General features: G+C 26.0%; 2 protein-coding genes across 3 annotated transcripts in view; both read left to right on the forward strand.

The window, feature by feature from the left end:
- Positions 1 to 25,440, forward strand: part of LOC111618925 — an 84,218-nt gene extending 58,778 nt beyond the window's left edge. For both annotated transcript variants that reach the window (XM_023360556.1, XM_023360555.1), the window contains 9 exons: positions 2,408 to 2,557; positions 3,993 to 4,095; positions 10,385 to 10,529; positions 14,040 to 14,227; positions 16,741 to 16,883; positions 16,971 to 17,160; positions 17,260 to 17,431; positions 21,261 to 21,396; positions 21,575 to 25,440. In XM_023360556.1, coding sequence (XP_023216324.1) covers positions 2,408 to 2,557; positions 3,993 to 4,095; positions 10,385 to 10,529; positions 14,040 to 14,227; positions 16,741 to 16,883; positions 16,971 to 17,160; positions 17,260 to 17,431; positions 21,261 to 21,396; positions 21,575 to 24,948 — 4,601 coding nt within the window. In that variant the 3' untranslated portion in view covers positions 24,949 to 25,440. The remainder of the gene's footprint in view (positions 1 to 2,407; positions 2,558 to 3,992; positions 4,096 to 10,384; positions 10,530 to 14,039; positions 14,228 to 16,740; positions 16,884 to 16,970; positions 17,161 to 17,259; positions 17,432 to 21,260; positions 21,397 to 21,574) is intronic.
- A 545-nt stretch (positions 25,441 to 25,985) lies between these two features.
- Positions 25,986 to 26,739, forward strand: LOC111618896 (rho GTPase-activating protein 32-like). The gene is made up of 3 exons (XM_023360522.1): positions 25,986 to 26,145; positions 26,233 to 26,422; positions 26,522 to 26,739. The coding sequence occupies exons 1-3, from the start codon at positions 25,986 to 25,988 to the stop codon at positions 26,727 to 26,729; spliced, it is 558 nt and encodes a 185-aa protein (XP_023216290.1). The 3' UTR covers positions 26,730 to 26,739.
- Positions 26,740 to 26,751: the final 12 nt, after the last annotated feature.

The raw sequence follows: 26,751 nt of genomic DNA on the forward strand, positions 1-26,751 counted from the left end.
TTCAACTTTAATGTTGGCCACAATTCTTATGACATCAATTTTGTTGTCATTGACAATGCAGATGTTGGTATATGCCACAAACAATGTTCACTCCAACTCAAAAATTACTTTCTCTTATAGTCAGTGAGTGCTTTGTATGCTGTGACAACATTGAACAATTAGTTCAGTTGACATGTGCATTGGAGACTGGAGTCTCTTTGTTTCTGTTTTTATCTTGTAGGCACTATGAGGGCCTTTTTTCCAGACCCATCATAGGCGATGAGAGACAGATTAGACATATCTGGGAAAGATCATCCTTTGAAAAATTCCTTGGTTTTTTGACCTTTCCTGATTTGATTCCTGCTCTCATAGACTGGTAGGTCAATGTCTTAATCATTATGGCCTTCTGACTGAAGAAGCTGGCCTGGTTTGGCATATTGGAAGATTTTTTATTTAAAAATTTGTAGTTTTACAAATTAGCCCTGATTATTAATTGTTTTAATAATGGAAATAGCAAAACAACTGAATTACAATAAGTTCATACTTTTAAGACTAAAAATGAATTGTTTCCAACAAAATAAGTTAATTTTATATTTGTAAAATTTTTATGCATATCCAGTTCCAGGATTTTATTTGGTGGCTAGGTTAGACTGTTATATCAACTCTAGTTAATGTTGAAAAAAGGAGTATTGCTTCTTTCTTTATGCCACTTTGTTTTTCAATAACTCCTTCCTCTCTGTGTGCATTAAGGAAAGGTTTTTGTTTCTTTTTAAACAAGCCCATTATGGTTTGGTTGGTTGGATGATGACAAATGAAGGCTAACATATTTGAAATTCTTGGGGTTTTCAACCCATCTGGATTTGATTCTGGGTTCCCCAGAGTGGTAGACTTCTATCTTAATTGCTTGGCCATATTGCTGTCTTCTTTATTCCACTGTATCTCAATAAGGTAAATGTATGGAGTAACACTTGTTTATTTATTTCTTTAAACATATCTAAACAAGATGGTGAAATGACTGGGAGAAAATTTGGCTTTCACTATTCGATAGTATGACTGTTGATTATTTTTGTAAAGTTTGCTTAACATGAATTTTATTAATAAAAAATACCAATTTTTAAGTCCCTTTGACTTTATATTATCAAACAGTAAATACATGACTATAGTTACTTTTGATGATTTCTAGAATGTAAGCATTAAAAATCCTTAGTAATAGATTGTTTGAATTAATTGTCCTAATTTTTAAATTGTATTGAATGAATGAAACAAAATTAATTAAATTTGTTCATTGAATTTTATTTCATTTGCTTCAGTTTTTAAACTCTGTAGTGTACAAATCTATTTTATATTAATTAAATGAGCATCTCTTTAAAACTTAAAATATTTTAATAACTTCCAAGTTAGAATAATTATAAATTAAAAATTGACTTCTCACATGTGCCAGATGACTGCTCACATTATTTTTTCCCATGACCACTGCAGGGTTAAAATGATTAACCTTTAATACTTATCAATCTTAATCAAAGCTTTATAATGATTACATGTTATCAGCCACATATTGACACTGATGAAACGAAAAAAAAAAAAAGCCTATTAACTTTCAAATAATGATGATAATCAAATTCTGATTACAATAAAGATTTTATAGTATATTCTAACGTGGGTTATGTATGTTAAATGTTATGTCAGTTATATTATTTTATCAATTTTGTCAGTTTTGATTAAAATAACTGAGTGATACTATTATCTGTAATTATAATAAGCAGAGTCTAATGTATTTAGAAATGTTTACAAAAGTATAAACTTTTTAAAATAATTTTGATCAGTTTGCCTTCTACTTTTGAAAATTAAATTGCTATCAATATGATATTGCAAACTATGCTTTTGAGTAACAGTTATTCATTTTTTTGGTAATGTTTATATAAGAATCTTTTAAATTTTATTTTATTTTTTCTTTAATAAATTCTATATTTATTAATAACAATGAAAATACAGTGTAATAATTACTATACTATGTATTAAGATGTAATGTACATTTTGCATGTACAGTACTTTGTACATTAATGTTGTCTCTTATTAAATTAAAAGTGGAAAGAGATTTAAAAAGTCTTCTGCATTTGTGTGTAAAACAAATAGCAACAGAACAAAATGCTTTCATATCAGTACTGTTACTTGCTTTAAGTAATTTTTATGTAAAGACAAAAAATTTATTAATTAATAGCAAATAGTAAATTTAATAATTGTTTTCATGGAAATATTTTGTAAATAAAAATCTATATCATATTCTGTAAATGTTTATCATATTCATTTAATTATAACTGTGTATTTAATAAACTTAAGTTGTTCCTAATTTAAAGTGTAAAATTAAGATGAATGTTAAAATATATATATAAATATGTTTTGTAATGGTTGTTAACATCTATTTTTACAGTTCTAAGAAAACATGGGAAATTAATTGCATTTTTTCGTTCGTTTCTTCTTTCTCGTCCTTCTCGACGTAAATTAAAACAGACCGGAATTCTTAAAGAGAGAGTTTTTGGTTGTGACTTAGGAGAACATTTAATGAATACAGGACGTGATAGTAAGTGTTAGTTATAAGAATTATAAAACATTTTACAATTTCAGAAAAATAGAGAATATTTTTATGAAACTTATTTAGAAATTTTTTAACTATTACAAAAATTTTATCTATAGATTATTTAAATTTTTCAAATTAATATATTTTAATGTAAATTTCTTGCCATTTTAAAGTTTTGACTATTACAGTGAGTACACTGTTTTGATTTACTGTATTATGTTTTATATTTAGTATAGACTTTAAACTTAAAAGAATAAAACTAAACTACTTTTACATTTTAATTTATTTGCCTGATAATTCATTTACTGCTTAATTTCATTTATTCATATGGTTTCCCATCAACTCTTTAATGAAAATACTTACTGACTAACCACTTAATCATTATTATTATTTTTATTGTGAGTCTTTACATATCAAATACTGTAGAGTTTAAAAATACCTCTACTAATTGAATTGTATAGTATTTTTTTTTAATCACCATGTAGTACTATATTAAAAAATTGTTACCACTTAATTTATTTAGAGAGCTTAATTTCTTAGACTGCTAGGATTGTATTGTCCAATTTCCTTTCTTTTTGTATGTCAGTAATATACATTATTTTACAAATAAAGGAAAATTAGGCAATACAATCCTAGCAGCTTATGCCAGCCAACAAGATGTACAGGTGAAATGGGAGGATGCTAAAATAATTAACCTATCAGGAGTTGTAATGCTGTCAGGTATTTGGAGACTTTGGAAATAAAATATGGTTTACTATTGGCTTTTTATATCAACTATAATGACTCAAAAACCTTATTGTCCACTGGAGATCCACTTATGAAATTAACTTGCTGTAATTGTTTCATGCTGTAGTGTTTATACAGTATATTGCTATTTTATTTTTGTTATTTTTACATTACTTTATTTTTTTGTTTGTTCAATGAAGATTTTCTTTGAGTTAAAAAATTTCTATATATTCTATTTATATTGGGATGTTCTTTGCATTCACTTCATTTAAAGTTATTTTTGTTATAAGTGAAGAAAACCTATTAACCATGGTCGAAAACGTTTTTACTCTATTAAAACATCTTGCTGGAATTAAGAGGTGTGTTTACTTTTATTTTTGGGATCTTCTCCAGTTATGTTTGTTACATTTACTGTGAAACATAAAGTAAAAAGCTTCAAAGTAGGCTACAATAAAGTAAAATGTAATGCCTTATATTTTATTTTATTTATTTGATAACCTGATAAAATTTATAAGAAAATCATAATCATTACAGAAATCGAAATAAAAATTAAATATTTTAGAAATTCCTTTACAAAATTTAGAAATTCAATCTGAAGATAATTATAAGTATTTTCTGTATGAATGTTTAATATCTGATTATTAGTTTAAGAACAGTTAGAATTATTAAATTAATAATTAGATTAATGTCACTTTTTTCTGTCTTTTTCTAGTTCCACTTGTTTTAAAATGTTGTACAGAATTTATAGAAGAGCATGGAATTCTTGATGGAATTTACAGGCTTTCTGGAGTAACGTCAAACATTCAAAAATTACGGTAAGAAGTATTTTTCAAGTCGGTAATGGAATATAATATAAAATATGAAAATTAATTTATGCATATAAATATGTTGTTTATGATACCAAGAGTAAAGCAAATTAGTTTATTTTTATTAACTTATGATTTAAAATTAACATGTGTATTATTAAAGTGAGTATTTAATAGAAAAATCAAATATTTTGTTATAGTAACAAAACTGTTCATTTTAATCATTTCATCTCTTGATTTTAACATAAGAACACAGCATAGTTTGCTTCTATATTAAGTAATAATAAAAGTCATCATATATTCTAATGCTAAATTTCATAATTTTTGCAAAGGTAAACTTGCATGTGTATCTATACATTAATCTTCAGAAACAAACCAAAATTGATTATTTATATCATATCATTTATTATTCTTAACCAGTAAAGTATTGGAATAAATTATTTGGTTTTAATAAAAAATTTCAGTCAATCTTTTTGCCAATTTATTTTGATTTTAACATATAAAAATGTTTAAACGACAATTAGATAATTTACTAATAATAGAAATAACTTTATCAATGATTTTATACTTAGTTTATGCTTATTATGTAAGTTTTATAGAGCCTTATTCTATAATAATTAATTATATTACATCTGAGCTATTACTGTATAAAGAATTGCAATGTATGTGGGAATTTTTTTCCAATGCAGTTTTGATATCTGAAAATGAATAAAACTTGTGTTATAAGTCTGTCTGTATAGAAACATGGATTTTGTAGTTAATTTTTGAGTGATATTGATATGCTATCTATATGAGCAAGAATTTGTAGTCTGATATGTACAGTACAGTATTGTTTTTGATAATTGTATTTTGTTTACTATCTATTGTTAACAATATTGTCCTATTCAAGTATGTTCCTTTCATAATTGTGTGCTGATAATATGGAGTTGAATTGTAATCAAGAATCTTTCCATTTTAGAAAATAAACTTCTGAACAAACTACAATTTGTATTTTGTTTTTCTAGATTTAGAATTAAGATTAAGGGTTTTTTTGTTATGTTCTTTCAATGTTTTGATTTCCGGTTTATCATTATCAGGTAAATTGTGAAAGCCATTTTCAACAATTCTTGCAATATAATATTTCTAAATTTAAAAGATTATTGATTACATACATTGTAGCCATCAAAAATGTGATAAACCTCTAGTTTTGTTTATCTACTTGTAAATTAAATCTATCTCGGCATTCATCAAAATTTTTCATTTTCCAAAATTTGCTTTGTTGGTTTTAATTTTCACTTACTTTATTATTACTTATTTTAAATGTTAAGGCAGAAAATCCAAGCATACAAGCCTTGAATTATATATATACCCAATAGAACTAGCCCACTTATTATGTTATGCCTTTTTTAAATATAACAACACTTGTGCCCAAAAATGGGGTTTATCAGTGGTCCCCTTCAGGAGACTTATGCAAATTGGTAGCAAAATCTTGAAAATGGAAGTTTTGAGGGATTTTATACCAGAAATTATCCTCTTCAGCAGATTTGTAGATGATATTCTGATATTATGGAAATCAAAACCAGACATCAACAAGGTAGTTAATGCTTTTAACAATAACCCCTATCACCTAAGTTTAAATGTAAATGAATGCAACAATACAGTGGCTCACTTCCTGGATATAGCCATGACTCTCCAGAATATATATATTAATGTGGTTTGTAGAACACCAATGTATTGTCATCCACTATTCATACCTTTCCATTCATACTTGCTTATAAAATTGTAGAATTCGGAGCTCCAGTCAGATGAACATATATATACACACTGTTCAGACATCACAAACAGCATGAAAGAGCTCAAATATTTAGAAAAAATAGCCATAACACATGGATATGATAAAAAGCTAATACAAAACCTGGCACAAAAAAATGGAATACAAACATATGAAGCATCCACACCTGGAGATCACCAATGCACAACCACATCTGCCAACAATTAGGCAAATAATTATTGATTTTGAACTCAAATAGATTTATAAATGAATTGCTAAATTTTTAAATGTTAGCTTATGCTTCTGTAGAAATGCCACAATCTACAAATTGCTACACAAAAGTAAAGATGAAATAGACAACAAAATGCCCATAGCGTATATTCAGTCCTGGTAAGACAAAAGATTTAATTACCAACTTATGCACATTGGGTCAACAATTAGATCTTGAAAATGCAGAATATATGAACACAAATATGACATAAATAACAGTAAACACCACTTCAGCTCAATATGTAACAAAGTCTGGGGTGTTCATGAATCTAAATGAAGTAAAAATAATAAAATTAATATGATGATTATCACTTAACACTTGAAACATTGGAGATATTCAAGACCATGTTAAAAAATAGTTGTATTAACTGTAAAGACTCAGAATCCCTAGCTAATGCTTGGCATTGTTCTGTAGTAATTCCACAGATTAATCATACATGAAAAGATGGAGGCATATTGGATTTTTATTTACATGTTGATTCAGGATATATTTTTTCCTTCATATATTTGAAGTTTAGACTATTCTTTTTTAACTTTGTGAATTTTTTTTTTTACCTATTTTTACCTTTGTTAAGAAATTTATTCTTCAAAACCATTGTAACTGTTACTTCTGTGGTTGGATTAAAAGATTAAAATATAGACTCGAAAATATTATATTTTTGTGAATAGTCTAAACTTCAAATATATGGATTTTTATTGTTCACTTTATTTGTGTTTTTATTAGATTTATTTTTTTTATTTATATATTATTTTGTGTCTTTCATTAATATATAAAATACTTTTTCAAATCTTTCTGTATACAAAATTACGATGTTTTAAAAATGTCATTGAATGTTTGAAACATTCCAATTTGGAATTTAGGAATTTAGTAGTTTGAACCTGAGGCACATTTATAAAATAAACAGAAAATATTTGTTCATTAAACCAATTTACTGCTAAAGTGTGAATGGTTTTGATTTTACAAGTTGTTCATTAATGATTATATTTATGAAGATGAAATTAAAATCAATAAAAGTACTTGCATTTTACTTACTTTGTTGAATTATTTATATCTTTAACATTCAAAAACAGATTTTTGTGTGTGCATGCAATTAATATTATCCATGTAAACAATTAGTTGTTGGCATTGTGACCAATATTTATTTACTTAAGATAAGGTAAAATATAAAATATCAATGACTCTTCTGAAATATATATCATTGTCATATTTAGTTTTGTGGATATATTTATATTAATAATAATTAGCTTCTGTACAGTCCTGATATGATGTAAGAGACTACTGATGATTACAAACTTTAAACTATATACAAATCATATGCATATATTATAAAATGCTTTTTTATATTCTGTATATATATTACAAATAATTATGCCTTTTACAAACTTCTAATAAACAGCTCAAAATTAACGGTACTGTTATTTAATATTTCTGTAGATATTTTCAACAAACTTTGCATTTAGAATGTTATTTTTATGATTAGTTTATGTAGATATCTCTAGCTACATTTAAAGAGTTTGTTTAAATAGATGATAAAATCACTTTATTGAACATTTGCTTATATATATAGTTTTGGGTTTTATACAGGCTATATTGTTAATAGATTATATGGCAATGTAAGTAGCAAAATGTTCAGAAAAATATTTATTAATGCTTTAAATCTTTTGTATTAATGACTGTGAATTTTATCAATTCCTAATGTTTTTCATCAAGTTTTTAAAGCATTTATTTTTAAGAATTCTGCATATTATATTTTTAAAATTTGAACATCTTTGTTCTGAAAACTGATGTGATAAAAGATCATTTTGAAGTATTGGATTCTTTTTAAAACATTACCATTTGTTTATTATTTGTTTCTTAAAGCTAATCTTCTAGGTTTTGTCTCACTTATTCTAAGATGGACGGAAAGAGATTAGATCATGTGTGATTGATTATTGTGCTCAGTATCTTTTAGTCATCATTCTTTCTGTTATATGATATTTGATTATGTATACAATATTTTGAATAATGCATGAAGTATTTATCTATATACTGTAGTGTCTATTTCTAATATACTGAATGCATGATGAATGTCTTTTGCCAGTGATGATTACAGATAAAAAAAAACTTTGCTCACATAATGTTGCCTTCTGAAACACATTGATTTGATTCATTGTTCACTTGAATTGGTGTAACCATCAGTTATTCCACCTAATTTTAAAAGAAAACTGTAATTCAAAACTGGAAGAGACAATTCCATGGGTTTAAATGTTAGGAAAAAAACTTGAAAGGGTTATATTCCTTTAGTTTGGATATTTTAATACCATACACAACTATATTTAGAGAATTAAAACAAGAAGCAGCATTGTTCTACCACTGTTCTTCCAAAAGACAGTCACATTGACATGTAATACTCTTAGTGCCTCTTAATCTGACTTTAGTCAGCTAAACATGTTTTTTCAGTTCCAAGCACAGTGAACTACTAAATGCTATTCACTTTGATATTTAGTAGTTCTGTGCATGTATTTTTCTAAAGTAATGCATTTGATACAATGTAATAAAATTTTGCTCTATAGACTCAGAAATATTGAATCAAAATGGTATTCATTATTATAATAACATAAATAAAATGTTTTAAATTGTTTTTTGTTAATTGCAAAAGGTTGCACAAGTGTCTAGGCAATCATCTGAGATACTACTTGGAATAAAACACTGAAAATTTATTTTATGCAATACCCATTGTCATGCAACTCCTGTGTATAATAAGATCATACTGTGTGTCAATTCTTAGTAAATTAAAACAAGTGTTTATTTTATTTAATTTCACCTATAATAATAATAATATAATATTACATTCAAATGGTTGTTGCAAAATAAACACTAGGATAAACTTTCTAAAAATTCATTTCACAGAAGAATGCAACACTTAATGAATTTGTTAGAGTAAAACTGTGGAATTACTTTTATTTTTACTCTTATTATTACAAAAATGTCTTCAAGTACAAATGAAAATAGATACTGTACACTAAAGATTAAAACAGTAATTATTTTTCAATTTAAAAATAATTAGTATGAAAATAGTTTTATGAAAGTATTACAAAATATATATAAATTAAAAATATAAATGCAATTATTAAAAATCTAAACAAAATTTTAAACTCTTATTTCTATTTTTGGGGTCATTTCACATTTCTATAATTTGAAAAAAACATGTTACATAATTTTTTTGAAAATTCTGTATACAAAATATGTATATTATTGAGAGATGGAGATTATTTTTGTCATATTAAAAGTCATTTCAAAAGTAAAATTGTTAATATACTTTTTAAGTAGATTAATAATTTTAATTTTGAATTAATTTTAATAAGATCAAGAAAGACAAAATTTATTTGAATAATTAAATATTAAAGTAAATTGTTATTTTTAAATATGAAAATAATTAAATAGTCAAAAATTAATGTTACTAATTATGATTTCTTAAAAATTAGAGATGGAAGATTAATTGTTAAAGGTTTTAATTGTATAATTTTCAGTTTATTTTATTTAATTTTAATGTAAAATGTATTTGATACATTATAAATTTTTATAAGAAGATTAATTTAATCTAAACATAAAATTTTTTTGAAATGAATACTTAAATAATTTTGTTACAAAAATTCTAACAATTGACATAGTTTATTATTAAACTGCACTTATTTACTCTAATCATAATACTTTACATTTATAAATAATTTAACTTTTTATTTGCTGTAATTATTACTGTATTTTGAAAATATACTAAAAATTGATATTCTTAATGATTATGTAATATTATGATTTTTTTAAGTATTCATTTTGGCTTAATTTTTATAATCTTATTATAAAAATAATTATTATTTTTTTATAAGATTACAGAAATAATTATTATTTTTCTAATAATTTTTAAAAAAGATTAAAAGATTAATACTTTTCATAATAAGATCAAACAGGACATTTTAAAATCATTAAAATTATTTTTAAAAAAAAGTCATAGCATGCTCTTTGATCAAGAGATTGTGAAGATTTGTTTATAAATACATCAGAAAAATTATCTAAAAAATATTGATGAAACAAAAAAGTATAATTTTATTTATTGTATCTTTACTGTCATTAAAAATGTTTTCAAGCTGAAAAGTTTATTAAAATAAATCAAAAAGTTGAGACGATTGATGATTATTTTAACAATTAGTAAAAAAAAGCTTTCAGTAATTTTACTATAATAATAAATACTGACATTTAACTTAATTTTTAAAATAATTATTGTTTAATTGTTAAAATTTTAGATTGGCATTCGACGAGGACAAAATACCTGATCTAACAGATGAAGCAATTTTACAAGATATTCATTGCATGGCTTCTTTGTTAAAAATGTATTTTCGTGAATTACCAAATCCTCTTTTAACTTACCAATTATATGATAAATTTGTTGTAAGTATTTTTTTTTTTTTTATTTGTTTAAATTTCATATTAATTGGACATTACTGATATTGATTTTGAATTTTCTTTAACACAAAAATAGAGTAATTTTAAGTAAAAATTAAAATTTGGCCGATGGTATTTACGTTTTTAAAAATATATAAAAATATCACTAATGTACAAAAAGATTTTTGTCTTTGTTGTTAACACACAAACAACAGTTCAAAAAACAGTTTTTATATATCTAGACAATCTTTTATTAGAGGCTCAACCTCTACAATAAAATGCAAATGGTAAGAGTCCTCTGGCAATTTTGCCAATATCACAATATTTATAATACATGTAAATAAAAATTAAATGCATTGTAAATATTAAAAGTAGATATTGGTAAAATTGCCAGAGGACTCTTTTACCATTTGCATTTTATTGCAGAGGCGGAGTCTCTAATAAAAGATCGTCTCCGTATATGAAAACTGTTGCTGGTGTGCTAACAACAAAGACAAAAATGAAGACTAAAATTTTTTTTATACAAGTATTTGTGATATTTTTATATATTTTTTAAAATGAATAATTTTATTTTTTATGATTTTGATAGATTAATGTTTAATTTATGAAAAATGCATAAAAATTTTATTTCAGAATAAACTGCAGTAGCTAAAATTATGATTTATTTCATTTGAAGAATGTTTTGAAAGATTTCTTGAATAAAATTTTGTAAAATACATATTTCCCAGTAGTGCAATTAAATTAAAAAGTTTGTATAAAGTAACAAATGATCAATAAAATTTACTTATACAAGCTATTGATCCCACTGTTTGTATATCTGTAATCTATAATCGAAATGCCTAGAATGCCCACTAGAGGAGTCCCTAGTGATGATTTTCAGCTATTATTTACATTAACAGTATAATTTATTTATAACAGTATAATTCAGTATATTATTATTTTTATTTGTAATAGGAATTTATTATTTATACCACGAAATGACACCGCTGCTGCTAGAATGCCCACTAAGGGGTGTCGCGGGCTATCTCGTATTTTATAAATTGTGAATATATCTAGTACAGCAGTTTCTAACCTTTTTTGACTTATGTACCCTTTGGCAGCTCATTTTCCTAAGTTTTATGTAGTGTGTTTGTCAAGCAGTGGTATCTTAATCAATTATACAACACTGTACAATTACATATAAAAAAGTTTTTTAAGTCAAAGCATTGAAGGAAGGAAACTGATTAAAACTAAGCATCGAGTGCCGTGATGTCACCGAAAGGCCTCAACGCAGAATTCAAATATTCTTAGTATATCAGTTGTTATTAAATTTTTTTTTTGCATTTCCCTAAACCACCAAATGCATATGCATTTGGTGATATCACCAGTTGGAAATTGCTTATCTAAAACATTTATCCATCCAACATGTCCAGTGAAGCAGCTACATCACTCTTTCAGTAGCCTACAAATAAAAATTAGGAGAAAATAATCATGTCCACTTATTTTAAGTATTAGAATACATTTATTTTATGTATTAATTTTTAAATTTATGAAATTTAAATGGTAAATAATTGAATAAAATGTAATAAAATGATAACTTCATTTTATTACATTTTATTCTATTACATATATTATGTAAAAAAGACAGAATTATTCCATGAAAATTAAATAATTTTTAATATTCTCTAATTGTATAAAAATTTAATATAACAAGAGTAAGATTGTTATATCTTTACTGTAGCTCTGATTAAGCTGTATGTAATTTGTTACTTCTTAAATAATAATTATAAAATAAAGAATACTACAAGGGCAGTTTTTTTTTTTCGACCTCCGATGGTTCACAAGTGTAAATAACAAAATGAATTTATTACCAAAAGTTAGATACAAACATGGTTACTTTTCAACATAATCACCATGAAGATTGAGGCATTTGTCTATCTGTGGACAAGCTTTGAAATCCCCCTTTTCATAGAATATTGCTGCTAGTGACTTGAAATCGGCCTTAATGTTGTTTTGAAAATCGTCATTAGTCTCAAACCTCCGCCCTCCTAGCCATGTTTTTAATTCAGGAAAGAGGTGGAAGTCGCTCAGCGCTAAATTGGGGCTGTACGTTGGGTGTTTAAAAAATTCCAAGCTAGGTGGAAGACTTCACATCTTTAATGTGTTCCACCTCTTACTGGTAATAAATTCATTTTTTTATTTACACTTGTCTTTGTTTTATGGTCACTAGCTGTTACCCGCGACTTTACCTGTGTGGATTTTACAAGCAAATCCCATTTATATTCAGTATTTCAACAACCATAGTAATTGTTATATAACACCTACCACTGAGAATGATGAGAATTGCTGAGAATTAAATGAACTATTTTCAATTTGATCAATTTTCTGGAACATTTACAATCATTCTATAATCGAACCAATATGCAATAACAAATTCAAATTTAAAACAGTTTGAACATTTGGTTAAAAAATTGAAATATATAAAAATATTTATAACAATGTCTGAAATGTTATCAATTTAATACACCTAAGTACTCAACGAAAACCAAACAGTTAAAAACAAAAAATCACATCTAAAATATTACAGTACAAGCCATTCTTCAGGTTAAGCCTTAATCCTCTCCCTCTCTACCTGAGGGGAATTTTGAAAAATCCTTTCTTAGTGTATGTTTTCATGATGTACCCTAACTGTGTACAAAATTTCATCTCTTTAGGTTCAGCGGTTTGCTCTGAGCAATGATGAATCAATCAGTCAGTCAGTCAGGATAAGTAATTTTATATATTTAGATTAAAGGTTGAAAAAAACCATCTATGTAAAATTTAAAAAATTAGTAAATAAACTTAAGACTGCTAATTTTTTGTTTTATTAATAATCTGTACATATACATGATAAAAAAGTTAGCATAACTTAATGCAAATGTTTTCAATTCATAATGATAATTTGGAAACTAAATTACATAAATTGTCAAAATTTTATTTTGAAAATTTATGATTATATACAATAATTGTTTCAAGTTGTTATTAATAATTATCATTTAATATATCAATTTATCAATTAGTAGTAGTAATTTGATTTTAATTAACAAATATCAATAACTAGAAGTTCCAAATTGCATATCTAATTTAATAGTTTTGATTAACAAAGAATTTATATATAAATTTAATTAATTTAAATAAATTAAGTTTATTTATTTAAGTTTTAAATTATGAACAAATTGTTTTCGTTTGATAATAAATTATTAATTTTTAAAATCTGTGTGGTCTGTTTTATACTTTGAATATCATTAATAAACTTTAGTTTTTATTGTAACTTTATTTTGGACTGAATGATTTTTTTAAAATAAAATATAAGTAATTCTGAAGAGGTTCAGATTACTCTTGATATAAGAAAATTAGTTCATTTGTAATTATTGTATTCATTGTCAGTTTATATATACAAATATATAAATTGCAATTTTTATCAGTATCTTAATATTTTGTTATAAAATTTTACTGATGAATTACTTTAAATTAAAATAGAAGTAATTATTTTGATAGGCAGCTGTTCAATCTGATGATGATCTTAGATTATTAAAACTAAGAGATGTAATTCAACAACTTCCTCCTCCTCACTATCGAACTTGTGAATTCTTAATGAAGCATCTTGCAAAAGTCGCTGCTTATGGAAATAAAACTGGAATGACTCCAAAAAATGTAGCTATTGTCTGGGCTCCTAATCTTTTAAGGTAAATAAATAGTTTTTTAATGAAGCAATATGTATTTTTACTTATTATAAACCTAGTTTTAAATATATCAATTTTGAAATTAACTATAGTTAAAATTTTCAATTTTACTTATTTTATCTGAAATTTAAAATCCTGTGAATTCAGATAAAATAAAATTTCAATTTGTGTATTTAAATTGAAATTCATAACAATTTTTTTTTGTGAAAGATTGTTTAAGATTGAGCTTGTTTAATTCATTTTTTTAAAATTTTATGATATCCAACTTACAAAAATAATAACTCAAACTTTCTAAACTCATAACTGATCACAAAATTGAACATAAACATCTATTGGCAAGCAAAAACAACTTAAAATATTCTTAGAATTATAAAATATATAGCTTTATATGATGATGACTGGTAGGTTGAAGCATTTAAAGTATCTCTGAGAGACCCAGAATTGAATTCAGGTGATCAATATCAGGAATTTTTTGTGGACAGTCTGTCCTGGATATGTTGAACTTTATCCCTCTATTACCTCAGCTGCCTCTGTTATGGGTCAGACTCATGTTGATCATGATTATAAAGCCCCTCATTATGTCCACAGGATGGAAAGAATTAAAGATGAAAAAAAAAAGTTTTATAATATTGATAAATAAATAGATTAATACTTTTGAATAAGAATTTTTTCTATCCAGTCAGATTTGTATTACATCATTTATACTTAACAAAAGCATTTATTGCCAAACATATTTTAAACATGTTTGTAAAATTAATGATGATGAAATGCACAAATTTATTAGTCAATATATAATATACTTTTTTGTAAGTTTGGATTAATAATGCAAATTTTGAATGTGGATTAAGTCAAATTTTATTGCGTAAGATTGATACTTACAATCAAGGAATTTGTTTTATAAATCAGAAGAATATTTGCTTTAAAATTGTGTATAAGAATATAAATTGGAATTAGAATTTTGAAATCAAAACTACTGTAAAAAGAAAAATGACTTTGATAAAATTCTGTGTATGAAACCAATACAAGAAACTTGATGTGGAGTTTATACATATTTTAATTTTATTTCATTGAAATTGATACAATGATTTGTAATCTTCTTAAGTAGAAATTTAAAGATCTTAATAAGCGTTGTTTTAAATTGTATATTTCTGATTGTGAGTACAGATTTTGGGTACATACTTTTTAAATTTTATATTTTTCATCTGTTAACTAAAAATTTGGTTAGTTGGTTAATTAGAGTTAGTAAATTTAATATACTTTGAGCATTGTGCCATTCAAAATTAGAACTTTACGATAATTAATTTCACACCTTCCTTACATCTTCCTGCAATACTTTATTAAAAACAAATGTTTTTGGCCTAGTTTAATGGCCTGCTTTAGGTTCTACATGTTCAAATCGAATAGTATATAATGTTTTAAACTTTGAGTGTTCTGACTTTAAACCTAGGAATTTTGGAACATTGTATCATTTGGAACAAATGGTACAATGTTCCAAAATTCCACAGTGTACCATTTGATTCAAATGTGTGTAACTAGAAGACTTAAGGAAGGTGTGAAATTAATATTTAATATATGTCATATAAAAAATCTAATTATTAGTGTTATATAGCCTGATGGTGAATAGTAGTAGTTGGATTTAGTGATAAATAATACATATGAGGAGTTCAGTGGAAAATTGGTACAAGTGACAAATAGTGTAATTTTAATATATCAGTGATTAAAATTTAACATTGATTTAAAAAAATCATATTTTATTAATGTAAATAAATAAATAGATATATTTATTTGCATATTAATGACATTTATTATCATGTTATTTTTAAATTAATACTGTTCTTTATTTTTAATAAAGAAAACTATTTTGTCACTTACACCTCTTTTCCCACTTCATATATTTAAAAAAAATGTTTTTCAGAAATAAAAAATAACATATACATTAAAACATTTTTATAATGTCTACAATGCAACTTTCTTCTGATAGGAACAAAAACTAGAATGTCTGTACTGAAATTCATTTCAACTTACTTCTGACATTCCATTGCTTTCATTAAATACATAATGGAAAATTAGATTAATGTATTCAAGTAAAATTTTTCTGTAGTGAAATTGTATAAAGTAAAAAAAAAAAAATGTTTTATTTTACAAGGATTTTTGGACTTTTTTATGTGATCAAAAAAGGAATGTTTTTGAAATTATCATAACAACAAAAATATTAAAATAAAAATCTCATTCTTTCAGCATGTAAAGTTTTTAAATAAATAAATTTCAGATAATTCATTCATTAATGGTATGTTTATATCAGTTTTTATGACAAAATTATACAAATTCTTATTCTTAAGTAGTAATTTATTTTCAATTTAAATTAATAATTAAAGATGATAAAAATATTAAATAAATCATCTATTAATTTATAATTTACTTTAAACAAAAAAAAAAAAAACATTCTTTAATAAATAATTTTTTGAAAAAGTTTTAAATCTTATTGATTAAAATTTTAATATGAAATTTCTTTATAGGTCTAGAGACGTAGAGGGTGGTGGCGTTGGAGCATTACATGTCGTAGGTGTACAAGCAATTTTAACTGAATATTTGATTAGATATGTTGATTTAATCTTTAGTGACAGAATACCAGCTTTCCCGAGTCCTTGTTTAGAAGATGGTGCATATTATGTTTTTTATCATTAGTTTGCTTGTAAACTTATCAAAGTTCTAATGATGATTTAATAATAATTTATTTAAATTTTAGGAAGTCCAAAAAGAATACGACCAAAATCTTTAGCTATTTCTACTCCAACAAAATTATTATCTTTAGAAGAAGCAAGGTCAAGAGCTCTTTCTGCAAATCTTCTTCCCATGCAACAGAAATATATTGACGTTGGTGGCGGACCTCAAAATCTTCCCGAGAAGTATCATACTGTTATTGATTTACCTATCAAGTAAGCTTAGCTTAATATTTAATATAAATACTTTTATCCTTGTATAAAATTTTAATGTTTTCCTTTTTTTTTTATTTTTTATTTTTTTTGTTAATTTAGTAAACAAGGAACTAACAAATTAAAGAAATCACCATCAGGGTGGAAATCCTTTTTCTCCCGAGGATGGTATTCAAGTAGTACCAGGGGTCGCAAAGAAATTCATTCTTCAAACAGAAGCAGAAAAGGACATAAAATTAAAATTTCACCTCAGCAAACACACTTAGCACTTCAGGTAGTTAAAGTATATGTAGTTTTCTATTTTATATAACTAAATATAAAGTACAGTAGTTATAGATTTAATAATTGATTTAGGAACCATGTAGATAAAAATAATAAGGAAAATTATTGAATTAGGAGCCATGTAGATAATTCAATAATTTTCCTTATTATTTTTATCTTATATACATATTTTTTAATCTCAAATTTATCCTTTTTATTTTGTAGCACAATATAAAAACATTATATTACTAAATAGTGTTTAAAAATTATCTAGTAATATATGTATTATGTAATTTTTTAAAATAAATTTCTGTTAAATAACATAAAAATATTAATAAAACATACAAGTTTATCTGCATTTTAGTCCAGAAATTAGAATTAATTGGCATATAAAAAGTGTTTTATATAATGTTTTATTTAAATAAAAAAAAAACAAAATTGGTATTAATAATCATTTTGTTGAAATTATACTGGATTATTTATCAATCATTTAATTATTTGTCTAATTTTAGTATCAAATTATGTCTTTATCTGTTGCTAAATGGAAATTATTATCTAATATTTACACAATGTTAGTATATCACCTGATATTTAAACCTGTAAATTTTACAATTGTTTTTTCTTTATTAATTGGCAATTTTTTAAAATTTTGAGAAATGCAATATGAGGGAATAAAATATTCATACATAAAAAAAAATTACATTTATTAACTTTGAAAATACCGAAAACATTACATAATATTACATAACTTCATGAAATTTACAAAAATATTTTTATTATCATTTTCTTAATATTAAAAACAATTTAATAAATTGTTGTTTAAATGATTTCAAAGATTCACATTGAGAAAATGAATATTATTTTATTTTATTGTCCTAAATAATAATTTTAAATTGAATAATTTATTTCAACCATCAGTACTAAAAAGCTTCAAGTTGTAAGTTAAGATGAATTATAACTTGCAAAAAATGGTTTAAGAATCTTATAAATTTTTTTTTTTCAATTTTTATCTTTAAAATGGTTTTGACATTTTATTTTATTATACAATCAAAACAATTGATATTGCTTTTATAATTATTTCCATTTTGATTTAATGATGATTGCTTGAACTTATTTACTTCAAAAAATAAATAAATAACATGCATGTTCATTTTTGTTTAAATGTAAATAAAAATTATAAAAATTTACTAAAATTAAACTTAATCCAATTTAATTCATTTCATACAATTTTATTTTCTTCATTGAATAAAGTTTAATTTAAATAAAAATTTCAGAAGTTTAAAATAATTTTAAACTGTGTAAATACTAAACTTATTAAATTATTTAATTAGATACTAGTATTTTTATTTTACTCTAGCTGCAAGGACCCGCTTCACTGGGTTTTTATTTGTTCGTACATTTGTATGTAATATAGTTGTTTTTATATATAAAAGACTGTTTTTTCTAAGTAATCTAGAATCTAGCTGCAAGGACCCGCTTCGCTGGGTTTTTATTTGTGGGCAAAAAGTAACAATAGTGAAGATTAAGATAATTATATTATAGCCAATCTTACCTGTTTTCACAGAATGCAAGAATTAGGTCCCCCGTTTCCAGACTAATTAGAGACCTGGTCCCGATTCTATTTCTGAACGTCTCCTGTTCACATCCAGTCAAACGAACTCTTTTCAACGTTTCTGGAACGTTTACAATCGTTCTATAATCGAACCAATATTCGAATTTTATGTTCAAATTCAAATTCGAATATTGTTCGAATTAAATTCGAACATAACATTCGAAATAGAAAACCACTTTCAACCACTTTCAGCCCCATATCTCCCGCACCCTTATAGCTATCGAGACGCAACCCCCATAGTGCACGAATGGAGACTTGGGGCTACCACCACATACAAACAGCATTCATGTGCGATGTGTAGTTTTTACAGAAAAGTGAAATATAGGGACACACATGTCCATATATATATACTAACTGTAATTAATATTTACAAGTTACTATAAAAGAAAAATATTAAACTCAAAAGAATATTTTTATAAACTTAAATCAACAATACTATGTTAATTTAAGCATTGGATAAGATTTTTTTATTTTACATACAAGAAAAATTATTCTTAAATATAAGAAAAAATCCTTTTAAATATTACTTAATTCATCTACTATTTAATTTGATTGATATTGTTAATAATTTGATTTATTATTTCTTTTATCTTTGTGTCCGTTGACAAAAATTTAATTGCTCTCAGATACATATAAAGCATATTATTGCATTAAAATAATATAAAACTACAGTCATTAAAATTTATTTGATGTATAACTTCTAATTCTCTGTTGAAAAATTACAAATTAATTATTTAAATGAAAATAATAATTTAAAAGATAATTATACTTTGATTTTAAGGTATTAAATACTTTATATGGCTGCAATATACACATTTATTTATTATTATTTCTGAAATTACAGTTTGTAGATTAGAAATATTTGAATTATTATAGTAAAAATGTTTGATAAATTAAAAATCAAACATATTTTCTTCATTTAAAAGATTTTTTTTCAATTAGCTATACAAATTAAAAATTACAAAAAAATATTCTGATATTTTTGTTTCACTTGGAAATGTTGATGAAAATTATTTAGTAAATTATTAATTTATAAATAATTTTATAAGTAATAAAACATTCTTTTACATATTGTTTAAGTATTTTTGAAAATATTGTAGCTAAAGAGTAAAATTATTGTCAGTATTTAACTATAGTCAATTTTTTTTTAAGACTTACAATATTGAAAGAGTATATAGTAATGCAGCCATGTACCAGTAGTCATCCCTGCCAAGTGGCATTTACATTTATTACACAATTTACAAAATAGTATTGTTCATATCAAACTGCACTGGAATTGAACATTGAGCTGTTGTTTGATTTTTGACTGCCAAAGACAGTAGTCCTGATGAGATCTATCGCAGGATGTATTCACAATATGAAAAGTTTTGTGTGTAACTACAAAAAGCTTGGGTTTAAAAGTCTGAGGGTCATTGTTTGTTTGGCCTGCCTTGAGCTTTAGAAACCACTTGAAAGATTTTTGCAGCAATATGCATGACTTTATTGTGCATACAACCTGCATGGATCTCACTAAGCAAGAGTTTGGCTGTCAAAAGTCAAATAACAGCTTGCTGTTCAATTGTGGTTCAGTTTGATGTGAATTATGCCCTTTTGTAAATCACTTAGTGAATAGAAATGCTACCTGTCTGGGATGGCTATTGGTATAAGGCAGGGCTTCTTAAACTATGGGTTGCGACCCCATTTGGGTCGCTTAGCGAAATCTTGGGGTTGCGAGAATTTAATGCAAAATATTGAAAATAATTTGTGAGAGTTTGAAAATGGCATGCTTTGTGTCATAGGTTTCATGAGTTGCACTTTGTGTCACTTCTGGTGCAGTGAGACAATGATTCAGCTACACTGATTGTAGTGTGAACTAATGTAGTGTTGTCTCTTTTCAGTGTATTCAGTTGTCTCTGTTCCATTGTAATACAAGAGTGAACCGTGGTAGTACACCATTATTGTTTTTGCAAATTTGTATATATCTTTGTGATTTTTTTCACAACCCAAAAATATAAAATAATCATAAATGGGGTCGTGATTAAAAAAGTTTAAGAAGCCCTGGTAAAAGGCTGTATACTCTTTCAACATTATTAGTCTTAACCTTGTACACTACATTATTTTTTTTAAACAGTGCTTCTAATTTTACTTATTGAATCTGCTGCATATGTAATGTAATAATATATAATACAGAATTAAAACATAAATAGGCTTCTTTTAAATATTTGATTTTATTTTTTATTTTCCTTTTTAGGACAAAGCTGTAACAGAATCAGATATTTCTCATATAACAAAATTAAGAACTGTGAAAAGTGCTGAATCTCTGATGTCTTTAGGAGGTGGAATGTCATCATGTAATTCTGAAATATTAAATTCTTTTAGTCCAAGTGGTAAGAATGAATATCAATATTAAATTTTTCTTTTCTCTTTTATTTTTAAATGTAGATTGTTTTAGACAATCTTCATCTAATGATAGTTTGTATGAAATTTCTCTTAAACACAAATTCTAACCATTTATTTGTTAATCATTAATAAATTTTTATTTATTTCTTTTCTTTCTTTCTCTAGATGGGAACAAAATGTTTTCTCCTCATCAATTGTCAAATGATGAAGCAACTATGAGTGAAAATGGACAATTTTCTCCTTTTAAATCACCTAGTCATCTGAAACACATTCGTTCCATGTCTCATGATTCGTACTTTGAATCTGGTTTAGGAATTCCATTAGAAGAAGAAGAAATGGAAGAAGAAAGTTCTATATTTCATGTAAATAGTGTTAGTGATACAGAATCTACTAAAATAAAATATAAAAAATTAATAAATGAAAAAGATGATGAGAATATAAACATAGATTTAGAAAATTTTAAAGTTATTACTGATGATATTTCCAAAACTGAAACTGATATTATTGAGAAAACAACCGATGATACTATGCTTGATCTTGAAGTAGAAAAACAGATTAACAGTTTAAAAGAAATTCAGAAGCAAATTGATGGTAAAATTATTGAATCTGAGTCAAGAAAAAGTTTAAAAATTGAAACAGAAATGAAAGATTCGGAGCTTGCAGATGAAGAATTAGAGAGCGAAAAAGATAAAGAAGATAAATCTGAAAATGAAAGAATGAAACCTGAATACCTGGTTAGTCAAACTTCACAGGCAACTTCGACAGTCTCAGTTACTCAGACATTGCTAAAACATGTGGGAGATGGAGTAGTTGCATACCGCAGCCCAGAAGATATTCAGCCATATCACTCGCCATTACGTATAAATCATTCATCGCATTATTGTCGTGAATCCAACACAGAAGCATCAAAAAGTTCAGGAGATCAGTATGAAGAAACTATTGTTGTTGAAATACATGCTATACAAGATTCTTCTGAAGAAGATAATGAAAATAATAAAGTTAAAGATGATGTAAATTTCCATGAAAATGGAGAGTTGATTGATCAAGATATTCATTTGAATAATGATGAACATTCAGAAAATGGAAAAGAAAATTCATCAAGATGTTCATTAGATTTAAGTGATACACAAGAATTATTGTTGAATATGTCAATGGAAGCAACAATATCTGATACCCTCAGTTTATCACAATTACAGTCATACGACTCAGTTAAATACAGCACGTATTCAGGAAGTGCAGCACAAAATAGCAGTAATTTACAAGTTACTGCAACTGATAACATGTTAAATACACCAGAATCACCCACAATGGGCAATATTTCGGATATGCCAAGCACTGTTGAAATTTCTACTGACGAAAGCTTTGATAGGACTAATAACAGTTCAGAAACTGATAAAATATCAGATAATATTTATGAAGATAGTAGCAATGAGGAAACAAATGATGTCGAAAAATCTGATATGAAAGTTTGCGAAGAGACACAAAATATGGAATTGATTACTTTTAGTTCTGCTGATCAAAAGGATGATATTGAAGAAAGTGAAAGATTGTTAATAGAAACTATAGATGAAGAAAATGATAAAACTTCAGAAAATGAAACAGAAAAGGTAACAATGACAAAATCCTCTGAAAGTAGGGACTCTGCTGTCACTGATCAAGTGATCAGTAATCTGTTAACACCAGATGATGATCTGATAGATTTTAAGGATCAGATTGATGGAAAAATTGATATAACAAATTTTGACAAAGCTGATATTAATGATAGTTCTGAAAATGCAAAAGTAAATTTGATAGATTCAGAATTAAAACATGATAATTTTCAAATCTCTTCATCAGATGTTAAAACTGATATTTTACCAAAAGAAAAGTCTGTTGAAAGTAGTTTGTTTGTTGATGTTCCACAAGAAAAGCATTCTGTACATTTTGAAATGAAAGATAACGTAAATCATAAAGCGTATGAAAGGATCTTGTCTTCAGAAAATTCTTTTCGTGTGTCTTCTATTCTCTCAGATGGAGTATTTTCTTCAATTGATGCAAATAAATCACCATTTTCGCTAAGAAAGCAATTTGGATTAGAAAAACTTTCTCCAGTTTCTCCAGTTGAAGAATCACGTAGAAAATTTGAATCTGAGATTGGGAGAACAATTGTCAGAGATCGCAAAATGAGATTAGAAATGGAACAAATACAGGCAGAACGTCAGAAAAATTATTTGAAAAAACAAATATTAGTATCACCGGGAGAATCCTCTATTAATAATAGGCCACATTCTAAATTGAGGCATCATAGTTCTGAAGAAATTCCCTGTAGTAAATTAGCTGAAAATAGAATATATGATGGTTCAGATGTATGGCGTTCTACGGGAAGACACGCAGCTCCATCTTCTGAGAAAGATCGGAAACGTGGTTCGGATCCGCAAGATATTTTATCTCGTTTCAGAACGGAACAGATTTATTTAGAGCAAAAACGGTCTTCAGAACCAAAATGCATTTATTTTGAAAGGAAGTCTAGTGTTAAGGAATTGTTATCAAAATTTGAACCTAAATCTACTAAAGATAATAGTAATACTAGTCATCAGCAAGTGAAACGTGAATTATCCGAAATTTCCAAACCCCAATTGGACATTTGTAATGACTGTAAAATGGGGACAACTTCATTACAGATCTCACTCATAAAACCACACAACGAAAGTTCTGGAATGAGAATTCGTTCTGAATCTGAACGTCAAGAAGTATACCATTCTTTGCCTGATTTTTCATTCCAGCCATCATCTACAGTTCAACGATCAAGTTCTTCCACAAGTGTGCCTTCAGTTCTATCTTCGAAAACAGGTAAACTTTTATCTAGATGTTGCTCACAAGAATCTCAAGTGACCCCCATTAAAGTCATATGTAGTAAAACGACATTGAAATCTCCGATTGCAATACGACCTCAAAGCCTAAATTTTGAAAAATCAAAAACTACAAAATCACTGATTTGTGAATCTCCCGACATACCAAATCGAAATGCATTTTTAAGTCATGTAAATATTAGTAATGAAACAGGTAATTCTTTGTTAAAGAAATCTGATGGTTTGCAAGTTTCTACCAATATCAGTCAATGTTCATATCAAGATCACCATTCGCATACATCTGGAAAAGAATCTTTCCAATGTACGAAATTTGAAAACAGAGAAGAAAGATGCATTGAGAAAAAAGACCAATTAAGATCATTACATTCGAATATTTTGGAAGGATTGCAAGAAAATTCAGAACCTAATGAATTATTAAGCAATAACAGACATACGTATGCCGAACAGAAGGTACCAGTTAACACTAATTTACCTTCAAATGTTTACGGTAAAAAGAGTCTAAATTCATCATTAACATCGGGTACAGCAAGTAAGTTCCCTGTTTCCTCTTTACATCAAGAAAATTCAACAGTTTCCTCAAGGACACCTAAATGCTCTTCTGTGATAAATTCTTTGGTGCAAGAATCTGAGATTACTACGAATATCAAATGTGAAAATAGTAATTTGGATGTGCCAAAATCCAAAAAATAATGTATTGTGTGATGATACAGTAATTTATCCTAGTCAGAATGTTTGTTCTTCCTGTATAAGAAAAAAAGATTATATATAAAAAGAATATATTGGACAGAAGTTAAAAAAAATTAAGTATCACATACACCTGACTGTTATGTGTTACTAAACTATTGTGATGTAAGAAATAGTTAACACTTAAGCATCTAACCAAAAGGATATTTTATAAAGATCCAAATCCACTATTTCAATATTAAAATACTCATTTCGCTCGGTTCGAGTTAATCTCCCATTTTTAAATATTTCCACAAAGAAATTTTAGCTAAAGGACAAATAATTGCTAACTTCGAAGAAACTAGAATTATCAAAGCCTAGATTACTTTGCAACTATGAAAATATCCAGTACTTTAACAGCATTCACCAAAAAAAAAAAGTACAGCAAAGCGTAATAGGATTAACTCGATTCGAGTGCAAGGACAACAGATGCCAGTTCATCTGCCATTAAATTAATTACACACACACAAAAAGAATAATTCATTATAAAGATATTTTAATTGTGATCATTCAATTTTTTTAATCATTGTCAGAAAATAATTTTGATCATAATTTTGTTTTTATTGAAAGTAAATTATTTCATATAAATAATTTAAGAGGAAAAAAAAATTATTATATAAAGATATATATATGTATACAAGCATATTTAAAAGTTTTTCAGATTAATATTTGTATATGGTACTATTCTATATTGATAATTTTTTTGTGATATTTAAATTATATGTTAGGATTTTTCAGTGATTTGTATTGTGAATTCACTTCATCTCATTCCATATAGCTCATTATTACTATGCAGCTATTTTCCACTAGTTCCTGAAGATGAGAAATTAATTTATGTCATCATTGTCGGATAATCCGAAGTATATTATAATTTATTCCATTCCATTTCATTTGTGAGTGTGCGCTGTGTATAGTGGAACTTTTTCTGCAGTTTAAACACCTGTGATCAATGATTTTTTTTAAACTTTTATATGTATAAATATATATATATATANAATTTTAATATGAAATTTCTTTATAGGTCTAGAGACGTAGAGGGTGGTGGCGTTGGAGCATTACATGTCGTAGGTGTACAAGCAATTTTAACTGAATATTTGATTAGATATGTTGATTTAATCTTTAGTGACAGAATACCAGCTTTCCCGAGTCCTTGTTTAGAAGATGGTGCATATTATGTTTTTTATCATTAGTTTGCTTGTAAACTTATCAAAGTTCTAATGATGATTTAATAATAATTTATTTAAATTTTAGGAAGTCCAAAAAGAATACGACCAAAATCTTTAGCTATTTCTACTCCAACAAAATTATTATCTTTAGAAGAAGCAAGGTCAAGAGCTCTTTCTGCAAATCTTCTTCCCATGCAACAGAAATATATTGACGTTGGTGGCGGACCTCAAAATCTTCCCGAGAAGTATCATACTGTTATTGATTTACCTATCAAGTAAGCTTAGCTTAATATTTAATATAAATACTTTTATCCTTGTATAAAATTTTAATGTTTTCCTTTTTTTTTTATTTTTTATTTTTTTTGTTAATTTAGTAAACAAGGAACTAACAAATTAAAGAAATCACCATCAGGGTGGAAATCCTTTTTCTCCCGAGGATGGTATTCAAGTAGTACCAGGGGTCGCAAAGAAATTCATTCTTCAAACAGAAGCAGAAAAGGACATAAAATTAAAATTTCACCTCAGCAAACACACTTAGCACTTCAGGTAGTTAAAGTATATGTAGTTTTCTATTTTATATAACTAAATATAAAGTACAGTAGTT

This window comes from Centruroides sculpturatus, unplaced genomic scaffold, assembly GCF_000671375.1.
Source record: "Centruroides sculpturatus isolate CEXI.00-Female unplaced genomic scaffold, Cexi_2.0 scaffold58, whole genome shotgun sequence".
In the NCBI taxonomy this organism is placed as follows: domain Eukaryota; kingdom Metazoa; phylum Arthropoda; class Arachnida; order Scorpiones; family Buthidae; genus Centruroides; species Centruroides sculpturatus.